We start from the raw sequence: 17,131 nt of genomic DNA, 5'->3' as shown, positions 1-17,131 counted from the left end.
GCATTAAGAAGTGACGAACTCCTAACTCACTCGGTAATAGGAAGCCATGTCTCCACAGGAAATCCTGTTAACAGTGGGGATCTGATTATATCAGCACACTCAGCTGGAGACCAAAGTGAGTTTTGTAATATTGACAAACATCCATAGGCAAACTAGTAGATTTACATCCACACAGCACGGCAGAGTAAACCCTACATGAAACAAAGAACCGTTTAACTGAAAGGGAAGGTAGTCCATTCAATACATCACATGTGACCACATCACATCAAAATACAAGGAAGGATTGTTTTAGTATAGCAGTAGCACTGGTCAAAACATTTAGGTTTTGAATAGACACAGTGTGTACACAAACAGGAGCTTCAATGACATTTCAAATAGTATTCAAATGGCATTGTGAATGACACAGACAAATGACTGCTACTGCTTTGTTTTTAAAGGATATTTTTGGTTAGTCTTTGATGGGAAATTATATGCATCCAAAAAACATTGACTGCTGTCCAGACTCACAGTCTGTTGCCCTCTGAACACGGGAGTGTGACGCATCATCATAACCAAAAGAACATCGTCAAGAGCATCACTTCTGTGCCGAGTGACCATTAAAAGGCTCCTGTGCGAGTGTGACGGTAAACAGCAGCAGATGTACTGTCTTTTCAAATCTTCCAAATTGCCTGCAAATGACCATCATTAGCTTACTACGTAAGTGATTTAAAGCAACCAAAATTTAACAAGACGTTAAGCATTCTCATCAGTTATGAACCTGATCGTCCCTTTCTGGGTAATTAACTGCATGCCGCAGAGCTGTCATTTCTATAGGATAAAAAAAACATGTTCTGAAAAACTGATTCGACCGTGCTTATTTCTGCTTATTTTTGCCTAATGAATTCCAGAATGCTGTGATCGGCATGCTGGTATCTTGGCTTGGAGCTTGTGGGAGTGTCTGTCAGTAATGCTAATTAAGAATGAGACAAAACTGGATATGGAGAGCACTGCAAGAGGGAAATGCAGAGAGAGTGTGTTGTCATTCAGAATGTGTGAGGGAGAGAAAATAAAGTTGACAAACGGTTGTTAACTTAACTTAGCCTTTTGGTTAACCAGGTGGTGTGGTCATCCATCCTTATCAAGTTCTCTAAAAATGTTAAATTGTATATTAGGTAATATCCTATCACTAATGTAAAATGCTGAGATGTATTTTGAGATTTTTTTTTAAATAATTTTAAATGGTTTATGATGAAAAAATACATATGAGAGACTGATGCTAGTTTTCGTAACAATATTTATTCTGATTAATTATTTCTCTGCATGTTATTACATTTCACAGTTTGTTGCCCAATAGCGGGGCAAGTTGTCACAATGGAACTGGCCATTAAACAGCCTAGCATCTCAGCTGAATTTAAACAGTTTATATACTGTATGCAAGAAACTAATTCATTGAATTGCAAAAATGGCAAAGGTAACATTTTATGACATTAAACCAAAATTTTGGCCATCAAATATTGTAATTAATATGCTGTGTAGGCCTAAATTTGGGTAACACATGAAGAGTTCAGATGCAAAAGCCTCTAAGTGCCATTTGAAATTTTCTTCTAGAATGATCATTTTTATCAAACTTGTATATTTAAGTTCAGTGATTTCACTTAAATGGCAATGATAATTACCTATTAATTGTTATTTAAGTGAAATTACTGAGCTTAAATATACAAGTTTGATAAAAATCATCATTAAAGAAGAAAATTTCAAATGGCATTTAGAGGCTTTTGCATCTGAACTCTTCACATTATTTTAGAGTGTCATTGTTACACGTTGCTTGTAGTTACTGTTGTAATAACTATAAATTATGCATAATTACACGCAACTAACCCTATAAACCAAACCCCCAATCCTAACCCTATAGTAAGTCAATTATTATTACACAGTACTTAAATGCATAATTACACTGTAACATGGACACCTTAAAATAAAGTGTAACCTAAATGTACATGAACAAGATGTGACAACTTGCCCTAGTAGTCTGACATTCATGCAAAATCCTCTTGAAAACACAGTTCAGCCTTTCGGTTTAAATCTATAGGCCAAAAATCAGTGTGTCTTATAGGTTCACTTGTTACCCAACAACTTATAGCGAACTATGAAGATATTGGAATTTGATTTTGGAGGATGAAATTAAAAAAAAAAAGTGTAAATCAAAATACAAAAACACTGATAGGGAAAACACATTTGTGTAACTGGATTTTTGACTCAAAGGCTAATACTGATGAGTAATCCTCACCAACAACATCCCATGTCTTACAGGCGATATTCTGTATGTTATTTTATTTTATTTTATTTATAAATTAAATATGTTTTAATTTATGTGTATTTATAGCTTATACACAATTAACCCTGGAACTAAAGTGCAAAAATAATATATTAATTTAAAAAAAGAAAATGGAAGAGAAATGATGAGCATATCAGCCATTGAAGTATAGTGCATTGAAAGGTATTGCCACTAAATTTAATTTAGCTGCGTTTTTGAAATTGTCGGTTTTAACGTGAAAGTACTGTGAGAATTAGCCTATTTTAAAACAATGATCCACAACAATACAAAGACATTCATAGCCTACAATTCAATGTTCAATTAAAAATTCAATTACACCAAGCGCATGAGCCAGTTCACCAAAAATAACAATGCTGTCATTATTTACTCACCCTCATGTTGTCCCAAACCTGTGAATCTCCTTTTGATCTCCACTGAAGAAATATAGACAGAAATGCCTGAAAAACACGAGGGTGAGAAAAATAATGACCGAAAGTTACATTTTGTGTCAAATAACTCTTTAGGCCTTTACACATTTGTTCCACAGGATAGAGTCGCGCGAGATGCGCGTGCACTTGTTTCTCAGACGCGGAGAAACAGGTCCTTTAGTTTTTTCCTGAACTCTCTGCGCATCAGACAGTAAATTAGTGGATTTAAACAGCTGTTTGCGTGCGCCAGGCACACAGTCACCGGAAACACATAGGTATGAACGATATAGTACGACTTATCCCAGTGCACCACATTGAATTTCACCAGCACGCCCCAAAACGTTATGGCATGATTGGGCATCCAGCAGAGGAAGAACGACAAGACTACTATGGTGACGGACTTTGTGACTTGCGTTCTTCGCCTCGAGTTGTTCTTCATGCTCCGCTGTCGGATGAGCCTCAATAGCAGCAGGTAACTGATGGAGACTATTCCCATTGGCAAAATAAAAGCGATTAGTATTTTCTGGAGATGATAGACTGCCAACCAATACTGCCCCTCGGGGAACCGCAACAAACAAAGTTTTTCTCCGGCCACGTTAGTGACTGTGGAGAAGATGGATGTTGGCGCGGTGGCGACGGTGGCCAGGGTCCACAGGACGACGCTGACCCACCTGATGGAGCACCTGGTCTGTCTAGTGCTGTCCTTCAGAGCTGAAGCCACTGACCAGTAGCGTGTGATGCTCATCGCGGTCAGGAAGAAGACGCTCGCGTACATGTTCATCACGGTCACCGAGAGGATGATCTTACACATGGCGTCTCCAAACGGCCAGCTGAAGTCCAGCGCCGTGTCCACGGCCCAGAAAGGCAAAGTCAAAACAAACTGAAAATCTGTCACGGCCAAATTGAGGATGAAAAAGTTTATTTTGGATGTGCGTCTCTCTTGTTTCACGCGAATAAAGAAGACGACCAGCAGGTTGCCAATCAAACCTACGATGCAAACCACCGAGTAGGTGATGGAGATCAAGCACCTCAACACCGGACTCCCATCGGCGCTCACATCAATGTCTTCCAAGCTTTTAAAGCGCTCTCGATCACTGATGGATCTGTTGATTACACCACTCTGATTACCGTCTCCCATTGTATCCAGCGATTTCACAACTTCATTGTTGCCCATAGTTAATAGACTACTTCTATACACTATAGCCTATCTATAATGAGTATGCCTTTTTATTTAGTCACATTAATTACTTTTTTACTTTTAAATTACTAGTTTTAGGCTTTTTAACTGATAACTGACAAAACATCACTGATCCTACATTAATAGGACTACAAACAAGTGCAATGTGCAACAACTATGAGCACAATGCGGCGCTGCCAAGAATTTATGACGGGCGCTTCTGAAATGTTCCCGCCCATCGAGAGCAGTGATTCGTTTTCTCGGTTGATTGACAGGACGACGCAGAGTAAACAGACTTTATGTATATTTTTTATGCTCAAACCCTTATAAAATAGCGTAAAGTAATAGAAGGGTAAAAACATTAAAAAAATAACATTTTTAATAAAAAAGAGCTTAAACTGGGATGAGGATGAGGTTTATTAAAGGGGCTTTGTGTGGAGTTGCCAGGGTGCAGATAGGAGCAACTTAATAAGTTTTCACTGCCATCTGCTGGTCACATGTAAATTAACACCAGTTTCTCACGGTTTCTTACTACCACTTCAAGGCTTTGGTTTAGATGCTTCAAGGGACAGTTCACCCCAAAAATGAAAATTTTGTCGTCATCGTCATCAAAAGAAAATATTTTAATGATTGTTGGTAACCAGACCGTTGATGGTAGCCATTGATTTTCATAGTAATTTTACTATGGAAGTCAGTACCGTCATCTGTTTGATAACCATACCATCACTCTTTAAAATATCTTCTTTTGTGTTCAACAGAAGAGAGACACGTCTTACAGGTATGGAACAACTTGAGGGTAAGTGACAGGGGCGAAAATTTCATCAAAATGTTGGGGGGGACAATAAACATAACAATTCTCAAGAGCAAATTTTGAAGGGGACACCAATAATACAGGCAAAAAAATACAGAGGAAAGCCTTACTACTAATTTTAGTGTAGCATGGAGACCATTTCATTATACTTCTTAAAATTTCTTTCTGGTTTAAGCCAGCGGCGAATCTGTTTACATACTCTCCTCACGCAGCGCAGCGATTTCATTTCATTCATTGACTAATTCTTTAACTATATTAAATTATATAAACCAACTAAATCACAGTGAAAGGGTTAGAATCTAAATGCACAGCGCACCCGGACTTTCTCATCAGTGTATGGCCAATATTGTAATGTTTAATGACATGAAGATAGTGTCTGTTATTATTGTTATGTACAATTAAATACAATCGTTGCTGAGTCTGCGGTCTGAAAACTTTACCTCAGATCATCCGTTCACTGAATGAATTGAGAATCTCACCTGAAAAATCCAATAACATCAGCAATTGTCATTCAAGCAGCTGATTTCTGTAAATGAATGCAAAACTAAATGTATATTGCAGCATAGGGCGAAGTCAGGATCCATCAGCACCGATTTGAGACAAAAATAATTTAAATTGTATATAAAACTATGTAAATGGCGCTCTGTGGCGCAGCAGGGTTTTGAACACGGTCCTGAGCCGTTGCTGGGCGCCGCGGACAGACGCCGAACGGCGCCGCCGGTGTGTGTGTACACTCATAGAGAATAATGTGTTCGAATTTTAAAGACGTGGCGCTGCGCGACGCGCCGCTACGCTTCTCGTCCGGTGTGCGACCTACTTTACTGGAGTTCCACAACTATTCAAACACTATGTATTTCTCTCCCGCCACCGGAATGTGTGTGTCTGAGGTAAAAGGGACGGAGGCGGTGGACCAACGCACTGTGAGGCAAGGGAGGGGGGTCTCAAAATGTTTAGAACGCTTTTTTCGTAATTGCCCCGTTTGCATTTGTGTTATTTTATTTCTTAATTATTTTAAGAATATATCATTACATTATTTACAATACACATATTTTAATGGTTTTTTTGGGGGGGGACAACCTTCAGATAGGGGGGGTCCTGACCCCCCCGACCCCCCCGCGATTTCCGCCTATGGTAAGTGATGACAGAATTTGTATTGTTGTGTGAACTATCCCATTAAGTTGAATGAGTGGATTCACATGAATCAATTAATTTGTTCTAAAGGATTTAAAGGCAGAACAGATTTAAAATGTGGCGTTTGAGACACTATGGGTTATCAGAATGAGTAGTGAATTGAAGGTCAAAATTGTAAGAAACCACTTATTATGTTCGTTTTTTTTAAGGTTTTGTTGGTTAGCCTCGTGTGGGTTTATCGTTCAAAAAAAGACAACCAAATTTATACATTTCATATAATTTTAAATCTGCCTTAGGCCTGTGTGAATTGAAAATGGGTCAAAGTTTGTTGCCCCAGATACAGTTGTTTCTGAAATATGAACAGGCACCTGGTTCGTTCTCATTTTAGAATCTTCACCTTTCCACAGATCGATTTAGACTTGTCTGAACTTTATACTGAACAGTATGCCTTCAACTCAAACAGGTTATATTCATCTTACAGCGCAAGTTACTTTTCAGTGAGTATGTTATAGCTGACCTTTTCAGCTCCAATGTAAAGGGGTGAATTTCAAATTCTTGAAATGTATCAAAAGAAATCTAAAATCTTATACAGATCATTCATCTCATTCTCAACCCTTTTTTTCATCAAGACAAAAGCCAGTTAGCTCAATGCATTTTATTACATCTAAATGTCTCTACATAAACATGTAACATTCAATAGGTAAACAATTTCTTTCAATGCATGTAATAAATATTTTTTTTTACTTAGTACTTTATACAAACTGACATTGGTCTACTGTACAATATGTCTTCCACATCTTAAAAATCTTTTTTCTTTCCATAAAACATGCCACAGACACAGAGCGGATGAAATTTAAGGCAGTGAGCATAGATGTCTGCTTACTGAATTGAAAAATAAAATAACTTGGGACTTTGACACCAAGCCCACTCATAACACAATTCTGCATCTAAAATATATAAATTAGTTTGTTGTGAAGTTAAGGATTCAACTTCAACACATAAATGCACATCACTAGAACATCCAAATTTGCACAATGTTTGCCTTACATCAAGATCAAAACATGCACACACGCTTTCATACACATTCATAGTCATACACACACACACACACACACACACACACACCTTATCCCTTTATCAATCATAATCAAAACGAACAAATGAATGAAAACTTGTATTCTGTTTGTCACTGAACCTTTCTTCTATACCCTTCAAACCTTGTCAAATACAAGATGTCATGAGAGACAGACACATTAAAACAAAGGACAAAAACGGCCCAGATTTACTTGTTAAAATATAGTCAATCATTAACACTGCTAGAGATCTAACAAGTAGTAAGGATTTTGCCATAACAGCATATGTATATTTTTATATGACAGTATATTTTTATCGCTGTCATTTTTATCTCTTTAATTACTTAACCAATTATATTTTGAACCAATCTAAGAGTCGAGACAAATCGACTGATAAACATCTAATACTTTCAGAAGAAATGTATGTTAAAAGGAGGTTTAGAGGGCAAAGGAAACAGAGTGAGACTCATCAGTCTATCAAATACAGTAATGCAAGATGCAATAGCTAGATTCTGTCACAGGCAATTACCCCAGTCCCAAACCCAATTAGGCTTTAAAAAGAGGTCTGGTCAACACACTGAGAGCCAGACTAGCAAACACACAGACATAAGCGCACACACTCACACACACACACCTTAGCCTGTTTGATGTAAGTACAAATAAAAAAGATTTGAACTTCCCAATTTAACGTTTTCTTTTCTTTTCTTTTTGAACACGCTATTTTTTCCATTCTTCCATTCTAATTTTCTCAAATATTGTTTGAACAAAACTTTTGCAATTAATTTTCCTCTGTTAATCCCAAGCAGCACTTGAAAGGACATCCATTGGTTACTCAATAGGATTATTCGTTTAGAAACACCAAGTCTGTAGATAAGAGCTCCAAATCTGGTGGGTGCCATGAGGAACATTCTTAAATACAGGTGAACTGAAGTACAAGAAATAACAGGTCCAGTCGTTTACATGCAAAAAAAAAAAAAAAAAAAAAACACTCATACAAGGCACACGTGACAAAACGGTAGAAGAAATGACGAGTGGCTTTTAGGACTTCCCACACAGTACCAAGCACAAACGACCTAATAAACAAATGAACAGAGACCTCAGTCACAGTTCAATGTCAAAACAAACATCTATGAGCAAGTTAAGGATGCATGGCAACACCAAAGACACCTTAAACCTCACCATCTACACCACTGCTGAACCTCCCAACAAATCATTCCTTCTGAAAAATGTAAAAAGAGAGGGACGGAAGAAAGAATGAGAGAACAATCAAGCATGGCAGCCACAAAGAGTAAATCTTTACTTCCTACACACGGTATACGTTTAAGTTCACTGAACTCACAAGCTCTCACTCTAAAAACTTCAACACTAAAAAGTGTTCTTTTGGCATTGAGCGAGAAAAAATATGGATGTAAAACTGTTAGAGAATTACATTGTTTTAAAAACGGTCATGAATTACATTTCGCATAAGAATCGTGAGGTCAGATATTGGCAATCTGTAACAATACTTTTAGGCTACTTCCAGTTGTTAATCTGAAGGTGAAGGAATGCTTTTTAACGGCCCACCAACATAAAGGGATAGTTGAGCCAAAAAATACGATTTAGTCATCATTTACATACATTACAGACTTTCCTTCTTCAGTGGAACACAAAAGACATTTTGTGAATGTTTCAGTGGTGTCGAAAACAACACTGGAGCCCCCTGACTTTCATTGTATGGAGAGGTGAAAAAAAAAAAAAGGTGATGACATCACATGAAAATGATGATAGAAGTGTAATTTTTAGGTGAAGTATCCCTTTAAAAGAATTATATAAAATATTTCTGAATGTATAGGGGAAATGTGATTGGCAAAGACATGTCAAGTTTTGCTGGAAAGAGAAGAACCAAGGGTCCGGTAGCCGGTCTGATCGCAGCCATTGTGCCCTGTGAAATCAGACAAAATGTAGACAATCACAGAATAAGATGGGGAAAGGACATAAAAAGTGTCCATATTATGTTAAAGGGGTAAAGTCGAAGTAGTGAAGGGAAAAATAGCGTCAGTTTCCAAGGAGCTAAAACCCAAAGTAACTTAGCAAGCCGTGTTGGGCGAAAACTCTTTCAAGTTTACATATACATTAGATAGCTAGATAGATAAGTATATACAAAAGTAAAACAAAAAATATATTTGTTCTCTGTACACGGCAACGATTAGCATCGTTTACAAAAACACCCTTCAGTCATCCTGCATGTACGTTTTCTTCCCAATGTTTGGAAGTCTCTTCAGTCAGTTTCCCGTACGATGGTTCGGTCCTGGGTCAGTCTAACGAGATGACGTCTGGGACGGATCCGTATATGGCAGACATGGAGGCCGATTCGGAGTTGGGGTGTGGGGCGGGTGGATGTCCGAGGCTTTCCCGTAGGCTGCTGGAGGACATCAGGCTGCTGCCGTTGACGTTAATGGGAGGGAGGTTGCTGCTTACAGGGGTGGAGGGAGGGTCCAGGAAGAGCTGGGACGAGCCGTACGGGAGGAAACGGCTCAGGAGGAGGTCGTGATCTTCCGATGCAGATGCAGCCGCTGCCATCACCATGTTGTAGTGCTGGAGAAACACAGCAGGGGGGGAAAAAGAAGAGTCGGGTAAAGAGAAAACATTCACTAGATTTGCAGAATCTATTATACTGCTAATCTATTTGCTATTAATAGTCAATCACAGCGGGCTGATAAATGTTTGGATTGTGTTACCTGATGATTCTCCCCTTGTAAAAAAGGGAAAAAGTTGAGATCTGTAAGAGGTAACATGGACAAATCAGTACATTGAAGTTTAAATGAGCACATTTCCCAAATTAAACATTCCTCTAATGATGTTTGTGTGTTGTACCTGACAGGTCAGAGGGCGTAGAGTAGTAGTGGCGGTAGTCCTGAATAAGGGGAGGAGGTGGAGGAATGTAATTGGTGTCCACCTGAGGCATGCTGGGAGTTCGGCTTAAAGGAGATGCTTGTCTGTGGAGATTCAACACCCTATGAACACACACACACACACCAACAAAAGTTAGCTTGAGAAAAGTGTAGCAAAAATGACCCTTTTGCCATTATTTATGCATATTCAAAGATTTGAAAAGAATTTGACATGTTTTTTTTTTCTGAAATTATCATTTACCCATTATCCATCTGAGGAGAGAGGCTGGAGAGCGAGGGGCAGCTTTTCTTTTGAGGGGGTTCTTCATCTTCCTCTTCTTCAGACGAGCTGTCAAGAGTCAAATCAATCACCTCCACTTTTTTGCTGTTGCCGCCAATGTTGCCGTTTGTATGAGAGTTTTGCTCCGACACTGTCGTACGACACCCACCTGAATACATATGCACACACAGTGGGGTTGTAAACAAAATAGTTTGAGGGTGAAGGTTAAAGTCACATTCATTATTTTTCCACCATCTAACAGATCAGCGATATTAATTTCACAAGACCCATTTACACCTGGTAGTATCATGAATCTTAGGTGATTTGATCACAGGTGAACAGTGCCAACTATAGGAGTAAAGGAGGTCCTAAATGTTTTTTTATTTTTTATTTTTATTTGATCACTTAAAGCTGCAGTCCGGCGTTTTTCCTCTTTGTCGCCATCTCTGTTCGAAATCTGCATTTGCAGTAATTCGCGGAATTATAAACTTAACGTGAGTTGTATATCTCCCGAATCTCCCGCGGAAATCCACCAGTACCACTGGAATTAATAAAAACATTATTACAAGCTGACAGAATCGGGCTAAGGCAAGCATGTAGTTTTGAACACTGGCTGGTTATGTATTTGATCAAATATATATTTTGGATAACTTTTAACCCAATAAAAGCTACGGACTGCAACTTTAAAACGATACTATTGTTCAAAACTTTGAGGTGGGAAATCATTCTAATGTGCTGATTTGTGCTCAATAAATATTTCTTATTATTGTCTATGTTAAAACAGTTGTGCTGCTCAATATTTTTGTATAAATGTGATAATTTGTTTCAGGATTCATTGACGAATCGAATGTTCAAGATTTTCTGTCACATTGTAAATGTCTAAAGACTGTCTATAGTTATATATATAACCTTACAAACCCCAACCTTTTGAAAGTTAGTACTGTATATATTTGAAGGTAGCCAGAAACAAACATACACACAAACCACAAAAACCTTATTGCTAAAGAACCCGAGACCACAGCAAATAACCAGCTATTTGCCAGTCAATAATCGTGTCAGGTATGTCTTTACAAGAAAACTGTAATTACTGGAAAAACTGGAAAATTACCAGTGCTATATTAGGGGTTTTAAGATGCTTTTGAAAAATTCTTAATGTTCAACAATGCACCCATAAAGCCTCCTACAGCAGTTCCTCAACAATATGAGGAGATGACCAGCAGCGACTAAAACTTACCATCGATGCCATTGTATGAGGCAGACACTTCCTGCACTTCCTTTTTCGACCGCATGGGGGCCCAGTTGCCATCTTCCTTGAACTGAATTTCATCACAATCTAAACAGCTGTTCAGAATCTCCATAAACAATCTAAGAATGAACAGAGAAATGTTTGGCAATAAAAGAGAGATTAGAGAAGAGAGAAAGTGAAAATTATAATAGAAAAATAAAAATCCTAATTACTGCATTCAATGGTCAAATGTAACATTTATGCATTATGTCCTTATTATCAAATGAATTTCATGTGCAGTTTTGTTCTATTATGGTTGTGCATACCCATCAATGATGAGATGTTCATAGGGTGCTTTTTTGTCACAGACAGGACACACCCATGTGGGCTTCTTTTCATTCATCTGGATGTAAAGCGTAGCATCAAAACACTGCAGGTGTGAACACGTCAACGCCCGACACGGAATCATTAGCCGCATCTTTCCCAGCTGTGTAACATGGGCAAAAGCACAGACAATCATGGAGAAATTAACACACATGGACATACTGCATGGAAACAATCCAGGCAAACACACGCATGCAGACATACACACTCACACACAAGCACATGCTCCAGTTTGGATATGGACCAAAGAATGAAAATAACAAGAAATGAAACATGAACAAAACTTATATAATCATGACAATATACAACTGACATTAAACAGTCTTAACTGTTTTGGACAGATTTATGAGTCATAATATACAAAACATTCTGAATCTGATTTCATTTTGAGTTTAAAATCAAAAACATCTGTCTTTGCTTTGTGTGACTTTTAACTACTTTGAAACATTAGAATCCTAAACAATAACATATTTTTTTAGCTTTGGTTCTCATGTCGTCTTTGTAAGGTCCTGTAGCCGACTGCAACAAACCTGTTAAGCAAAGAAAACCCTTGGTGTTCATTCATTTCGAATTGTAATTAAGGGTTTTCTTAGCTCTAAAGGTTCGTTGCACCCGGTCCCTGGGCTTAAATCAACATTTAGACATTCAAAAATATACATTACCGGATGTGTGTGTTTGTATGATTTTGATGAGTGCTCTGATAAAATGCTTACCGGACATAATAATGAAACTCTTAAGCTGGTGGTTGCTATTTCACTGTCAGGGTCTGCCGTTAACTTTTCCTTTACTGCAGGACATGAGCAAAAGCACACATTAGCAGCACAAAACCCACAAAGATCTTTACAACTGCACTGCTATTAATACATCTGTGAGTTATTAATACAACTCGAGGAATATGGTCACATTTAATCTGACTATCATCAGTGTTTGGGGCGACGCATTACAAGTTATGTAAATTACATAATCAGATTACATTTTTCAAGTGTTGTTGAGTAAAGTAACTCATTACTTTGAAATTTACAACAAACTAAGTAATGCGAGTTCCCTTTCGAACGGTCACTTCGTATTGCGTAGCTATACGCAGTGGGAAAACTCCTTTTTCTCGATTTACATAAACCTATTATGTAAACCTATATGTTTGCAGCTGCACAGCTAGCCCATTGAGCGTCTGGCTCGCTCATAGGCTGTGCTGCAGCAACTGCACTCATTGGTCGCTCTGACGTGCGACCAATGAGATCACTCTACGTCATTACACATTAGAGCCCATCAGGGGGCGTGGCCTCAGCCTATATTACTCCCCGAATTTGCCATTACAGCAGATTTCACTCCTTTAGCGACAACTGCATGCCTCTGACTGTTTTACTAAGCCTATTTTACTATCTGCAGGTTCTCTCTGTGAGCCCGGCATGTCTGGAGTTTGCTCAGGATAACTCTAAGGTCATCCTCAAGCCTAGGCATGGGTATGTGCCCAAAGTGCTCTCAACACTGTTTAAAGCACAGGTGGTGACGTTATTGGCTCTTCCCCCTTCTTTGAGGATGGGGAGGTTAATCTTCTCTATCTGGAGCGTTCTGTATCGTTTGGACAATCAGAACAGCTTTTTGTCTGCTTTGGTGGTTGATCCAAAGGGGATTCAGTCACTAAGCAAAAACTGTCTAAATGGATAGTGGATACTATCGTGATGGTTTACACCTCAGTGAGTCAGGTTTGCCATATAGGTATCAGGGCCCATTCGACCAGAGGCATGGCCCCGTCATGGGCTTGATCATTTGGCTGTCCCATTCAGGATATTTGTGATGTGGTCGGTTGGTCTTTGCCTTCCACATTTATGAAATTTTATAATATGGAGGTGCCTTCCCTAAAGGCGAAGGCGTTTTCGGTATGATTAGGGCCCGAAAGTGTCCGGTCCTGTCATTAAAATTATGGTGCAAAGTACCATTCACACACATATATATAATATATATATATATATATATATATATATATATATATATATATGTATATATATATATATATGAAGAGTTCAGATGCAAAAGCCTCTAAATGCCATTTGAAATTTTCATCTTTAATGATGATTTTTATCAAACTTGTATATTTAAGTTCAGTAATTTCACTTAAATAACAATTAATAGGTAATTATCATTGCCATTTAAGTGAAATTACTGAACTTAAATATACAAGTTTGCTAAAAATCATCATTAAAGAAGAAAATTTCAAATGGCATTTAGAGGCTTTTGCATCTGAACTCTTCATATATATATATATATATATATATATATATATATATATATATATCCGGGTGCACTGTACTAACTGGCTAGTTGTCGCTTCAGTCATATAAACCTGCTATATCGGCGAATTCGGGGACTAATATAGGCAGGGGCCACGACCCTTGACAGGCTCTTAAATGTAAAAGACATAGAGCAGGGATGGACAACCCTGCTCCAGCCGATCGAGTGTCCTGCACAGTTTATCTCCAACCCTAATCAAACACAATTTTCAAGTGAACCTGAAGACCTTAATTGGTTGCTTCAGGTGTGTTTGATTAGGTTTGGAGATAAACTGTGTAAGACAGTCGATCGGCAGGAGCAGGGTTGGGCAATCCTGACGTAGAGTGATCTCATTGGTCATATGTCAAGAGGCGCCCACGCCATTGGATGTGCAGTTGCTGCATCACAGCCTATGAGCGAGCCAGATGCTGGCTGCACAGCTGCAAATGTGTTTTACATATAGGTTTCAGTAAATCAAGAAAAAGGAGTTTTCCCCTCAATACTTCGTTCCCTAACTCACGGAACTGAGGTTACTTGAGTAACCAAGTAGTTATTTTGTTCTTCCATTTATTGACTGGCAGATCTTCTGACCCCATGTTGACAGACATTTTAAGTAATGTGCAGAGGTGTTGTGTGCACTGTGTAAACATGACGGTTATTGTAGTTCTAGATTGAATGTGAGCAGGCATTTATTATCTCACTTGCACAAAAATAGATTCAGTATTCCTCAAAAGAAAATAAAAACAGTGAAATTCAAACTCAGAATATGAAGCAAACCATTTCAGTTTTAAAAAAATGCTTTCTATTCATCAAAGAACTTTCCACAGTTTCCACAAAAATATTAAGCAGCTGTTTTCAACATTGATAATAATGAGAAATTTCTTGAGCACCAAATCAGAATTTTAGAATGATTTTTAAAGGATCATTTTACACTGATGACTGGAGTAATGAAGCTGAAAACAAATGTTAGTGCTTCAGAATTCGTTTGAACTGCCTTAGGCTGGTGTGCTGTAGCATGTTTACAACAAGGGCATCAGGGCGTTCTTTCAGTATGAACAAGCCTCTTCAGACAGTTTATAGGTTGATGCATAAAATCATAATGTATCATGGAAGGTTTGAAGGGCAGACAAGAACAAAGAGCAATCTGTGCAAAGCAGAATTGTGATGTTGCATCGCTGTCAGTTTTAGAACAATCCTATATGCACTTGGCTCTATCACTCTATGCTGTATAGACTGAAACATTGTGGTATACACAATCAAGCACTACTTAGTTTTGATAGGTTTAAGAAAATGATTATTGACTGCAGTCCATGGAGCACAATTTTTAAAGTTTTAAATTGGATAAAATAAGATGCCAATCATTTATTAGGCCACAAAATAGTTTATCCTTGGAGAGAGGAAGAGACAAGAGGACACAGACTATTTCTATTTATTAAACTAGCACTAAAAAACAGAGCGACTCAGGCGTTTAAGTCTTCATTTAGTAACCTGTACGCAAATTAAACACAGAGGCTTCATAATTGCCATTTGAGGCAATTAAGGTTTAGAACTAAATGTGAAAAAGTCAATTAAATGTTAAACACATATCTAAAGAACAGTTAAAAATTTTAGGATGCATTTTTTAATCGAAAATACAGTAAAAACTGTAATATTGTGAAATATTATTACAATTTAAAACAATTGTTTTCTATTTTAAAATATTTTAAAATGTAAATTCCTGTGATGGCAAAGCAGCCATTAGAGTCTTCAGTGTCACATGATACTTTAGAAATCATTGTAATATGCTGATTTTGTGCTCAATAAACATTTTTCATTATTATCAAAGTTGAAAAAAGTTTTTTTTTTTTTTGTAAAAACTGTGATGCAGTTTTTCAGGATTCTTTAATGAACAGAATGTTTAAAAGAAAAGCATTTATTTAAAAATAGAAATCATTTGGAAAATAAATAGAAAACTTAGAACTTAGATTAATTATTGCATCCTTGCTGAATAAAAGTATTTTTTACTTTAGAACAGTAGTCTAAATCAAACTACTGTTCTAAAATCCCAATGGAAACTGCAGAAGGAACCATTGGCTCATAAATGTAACAGCTCTATTCCAATGGAGAATGTGTATGCCTACTGAGTGCTCTGGAGTGATCTGGGTTTCTGATGCCTTTAGCCCGTAGCCTCTGCAAAAGCATTGTGGATGACAGCTGCTTGACCAGGTACACTGCCATAGAATAACTCTGAAAAAGAAAAACAATCCAACAGTGGATATGTTACTAGAGACAAAGTGACATCCCATCCCATAAAACATCTTTATACTGTAAAACAATATGCAATGTGTGTGTGTACTGTATATATACAGTATAGACAATGTATATATGTATAAATATCCCAGTGAGACAATGTGATGCTAATAGCATTTATTTATATTTTCAGGTCAGATCTTACATCATCGTTCTATCAGTGCCATATGAACAGGTTCTATAATAAAGAGCCTTTCAGATTCAGTGAGAATATACAGCTCATATAATTTTCACGACTTCTGAGAAAATGTGAAAAATTTAAGGAATCTACCACAGAGAACGCTAGGATTGCTTATTGCTTGCCGAGGCAAGTTATATGATAAGAAATTACATAATTCATGAAGCTGAATATTACTAGTAGGTGCAGTGATGTTTTATGCGCAAGAAGATTAATGTGTTCACTTATAAGATATAGGGATCTGTGGACGCAGTAATGAACTCCTGTTTGCCTACAGTAGTCTCAGAAGGAAACAGTGGCCCATTTTTATCAAAATCTAGATTATTTTTCTTAATATGCATTAACTGCTAATGCACAGGAGCAGTCATTCATCACAAATGCATTTCCTGAACATATCAAAAGTAGATGAGCATTCACAAAGATCACAAAGTATTTCAGATTAATAAATCTGGAGGGAAATATATACATTTAGTGTAGAGCACAAAACCCAGAATAGACAAAGCATTTAAATGAATATAAAGCGCAAGTTTAATCTTTCTGTTTGGTGTCATTTCCATCAACATTCAACAAAAGGTCTTGTTTGTCTGAAAAAAAAGACTGAAACAAGGGCAAGTTTAGTTATTTTTAGCTGTCCCTCAACTCATCATTCCGAGAAAACACTAAAATACTGCATACATGCTGACCTTTTCACATAATGTGCATAAAGCCAATGCTATAATTTGCC

General features: G+C 37.5%; 2 protein-coding genes across 2 annotated transcripts in view; both read right to left on the bottom strand.

Annotated features, from left to right (window-relative positions):
* Positions 1-1,745: 1,745 nt before the first annotated feature.
* rxfp3.3a1 (relaxin family peptide receptor 3.3a1) lies at positions 1,746-4,071 on the bottom strand. Its single transcript, XM_089129469.1, has one exon. It carries the CDS (start codon positions 3,893-3,895, stop codon positions 2,876-2,878), a length of 1,020 nt encoding a protein of 339 aa, XP_088985595.1. The 5' UTR covers positions 3,896-4,071; the 3' UTR covers positions 1,746-2,875.
* Positions 4,072-6,480: 2,409 nt separating this feature from the next.
* The window catches only part of pias1a (protein inhibitor of activated STAT, 1a), a 44,490-nt gene continuing 33,839 nt past the window's right edge, over positions 6,481-17,131 (bottom strand). The window contains exons 7-14 of the mRNA XM_089129532.1: positions 16,061-16,166; positions 12,386-12,459; positions 11,615-11,775; positions 11,298-11,428; positions 10,046-10,232; positions 9,767-9,906; positions 9,631-9,671; positions 6,481-9,487 (exon numbers count right to left, since the gene is read on the bottom strand). Of these exons, the coding sequence (XP_088985658.1) occupies positions 9,206-9,487; positions 9,631-9,671; positions 9,767-9,906; positions 10,046-10,232; positions 11,298-11,428; positions 11,615-11,775; positions 12,386-12,459; positions 16,061-16,166 (1,122 nt within the window). The 3' untranslated portion in view covers positions 6,481-9,205. The remainder of the gene's footprint in view (positions 9,488-9,630; positions 9,672-9,766; positions 9,907-10,045; positions 10,233-11,297; positions 11,429-11,614; positions 11,776-12,385; positions 12,460-16,060; positions 16,167-17,131) is intronic.

The sequence above is a fragment of the Pimephales promelas genome, chromosome 1 (genome assembly GCF_988280905.1).
Source record: "Pimephales promelas chromosome 1, fPimPro1.hap1.1, whole genome shotgun sequence".
NCBI lineage: Eukaryota > Metazoa > Chordata > Actinopteri > Cypriniformes > Leuciscidae > Pimephales > Pimephales promelas.
The sequence above is the reverse complement of the archived record's forward strand: the minus strand, read 5'-3'. Positions and strand labels throughout refer to the sequence as shown.

What these genes read in the sequence shown, in the direction of transcription:
- rxfp3.3a1 (XM_089129469.1), bottom strand. Translation starts at nt 3,895, where the DNA reads ATGGGCAACAATGAAGTTGTGAAATCGCTGGATACAATGGGAGACGGT.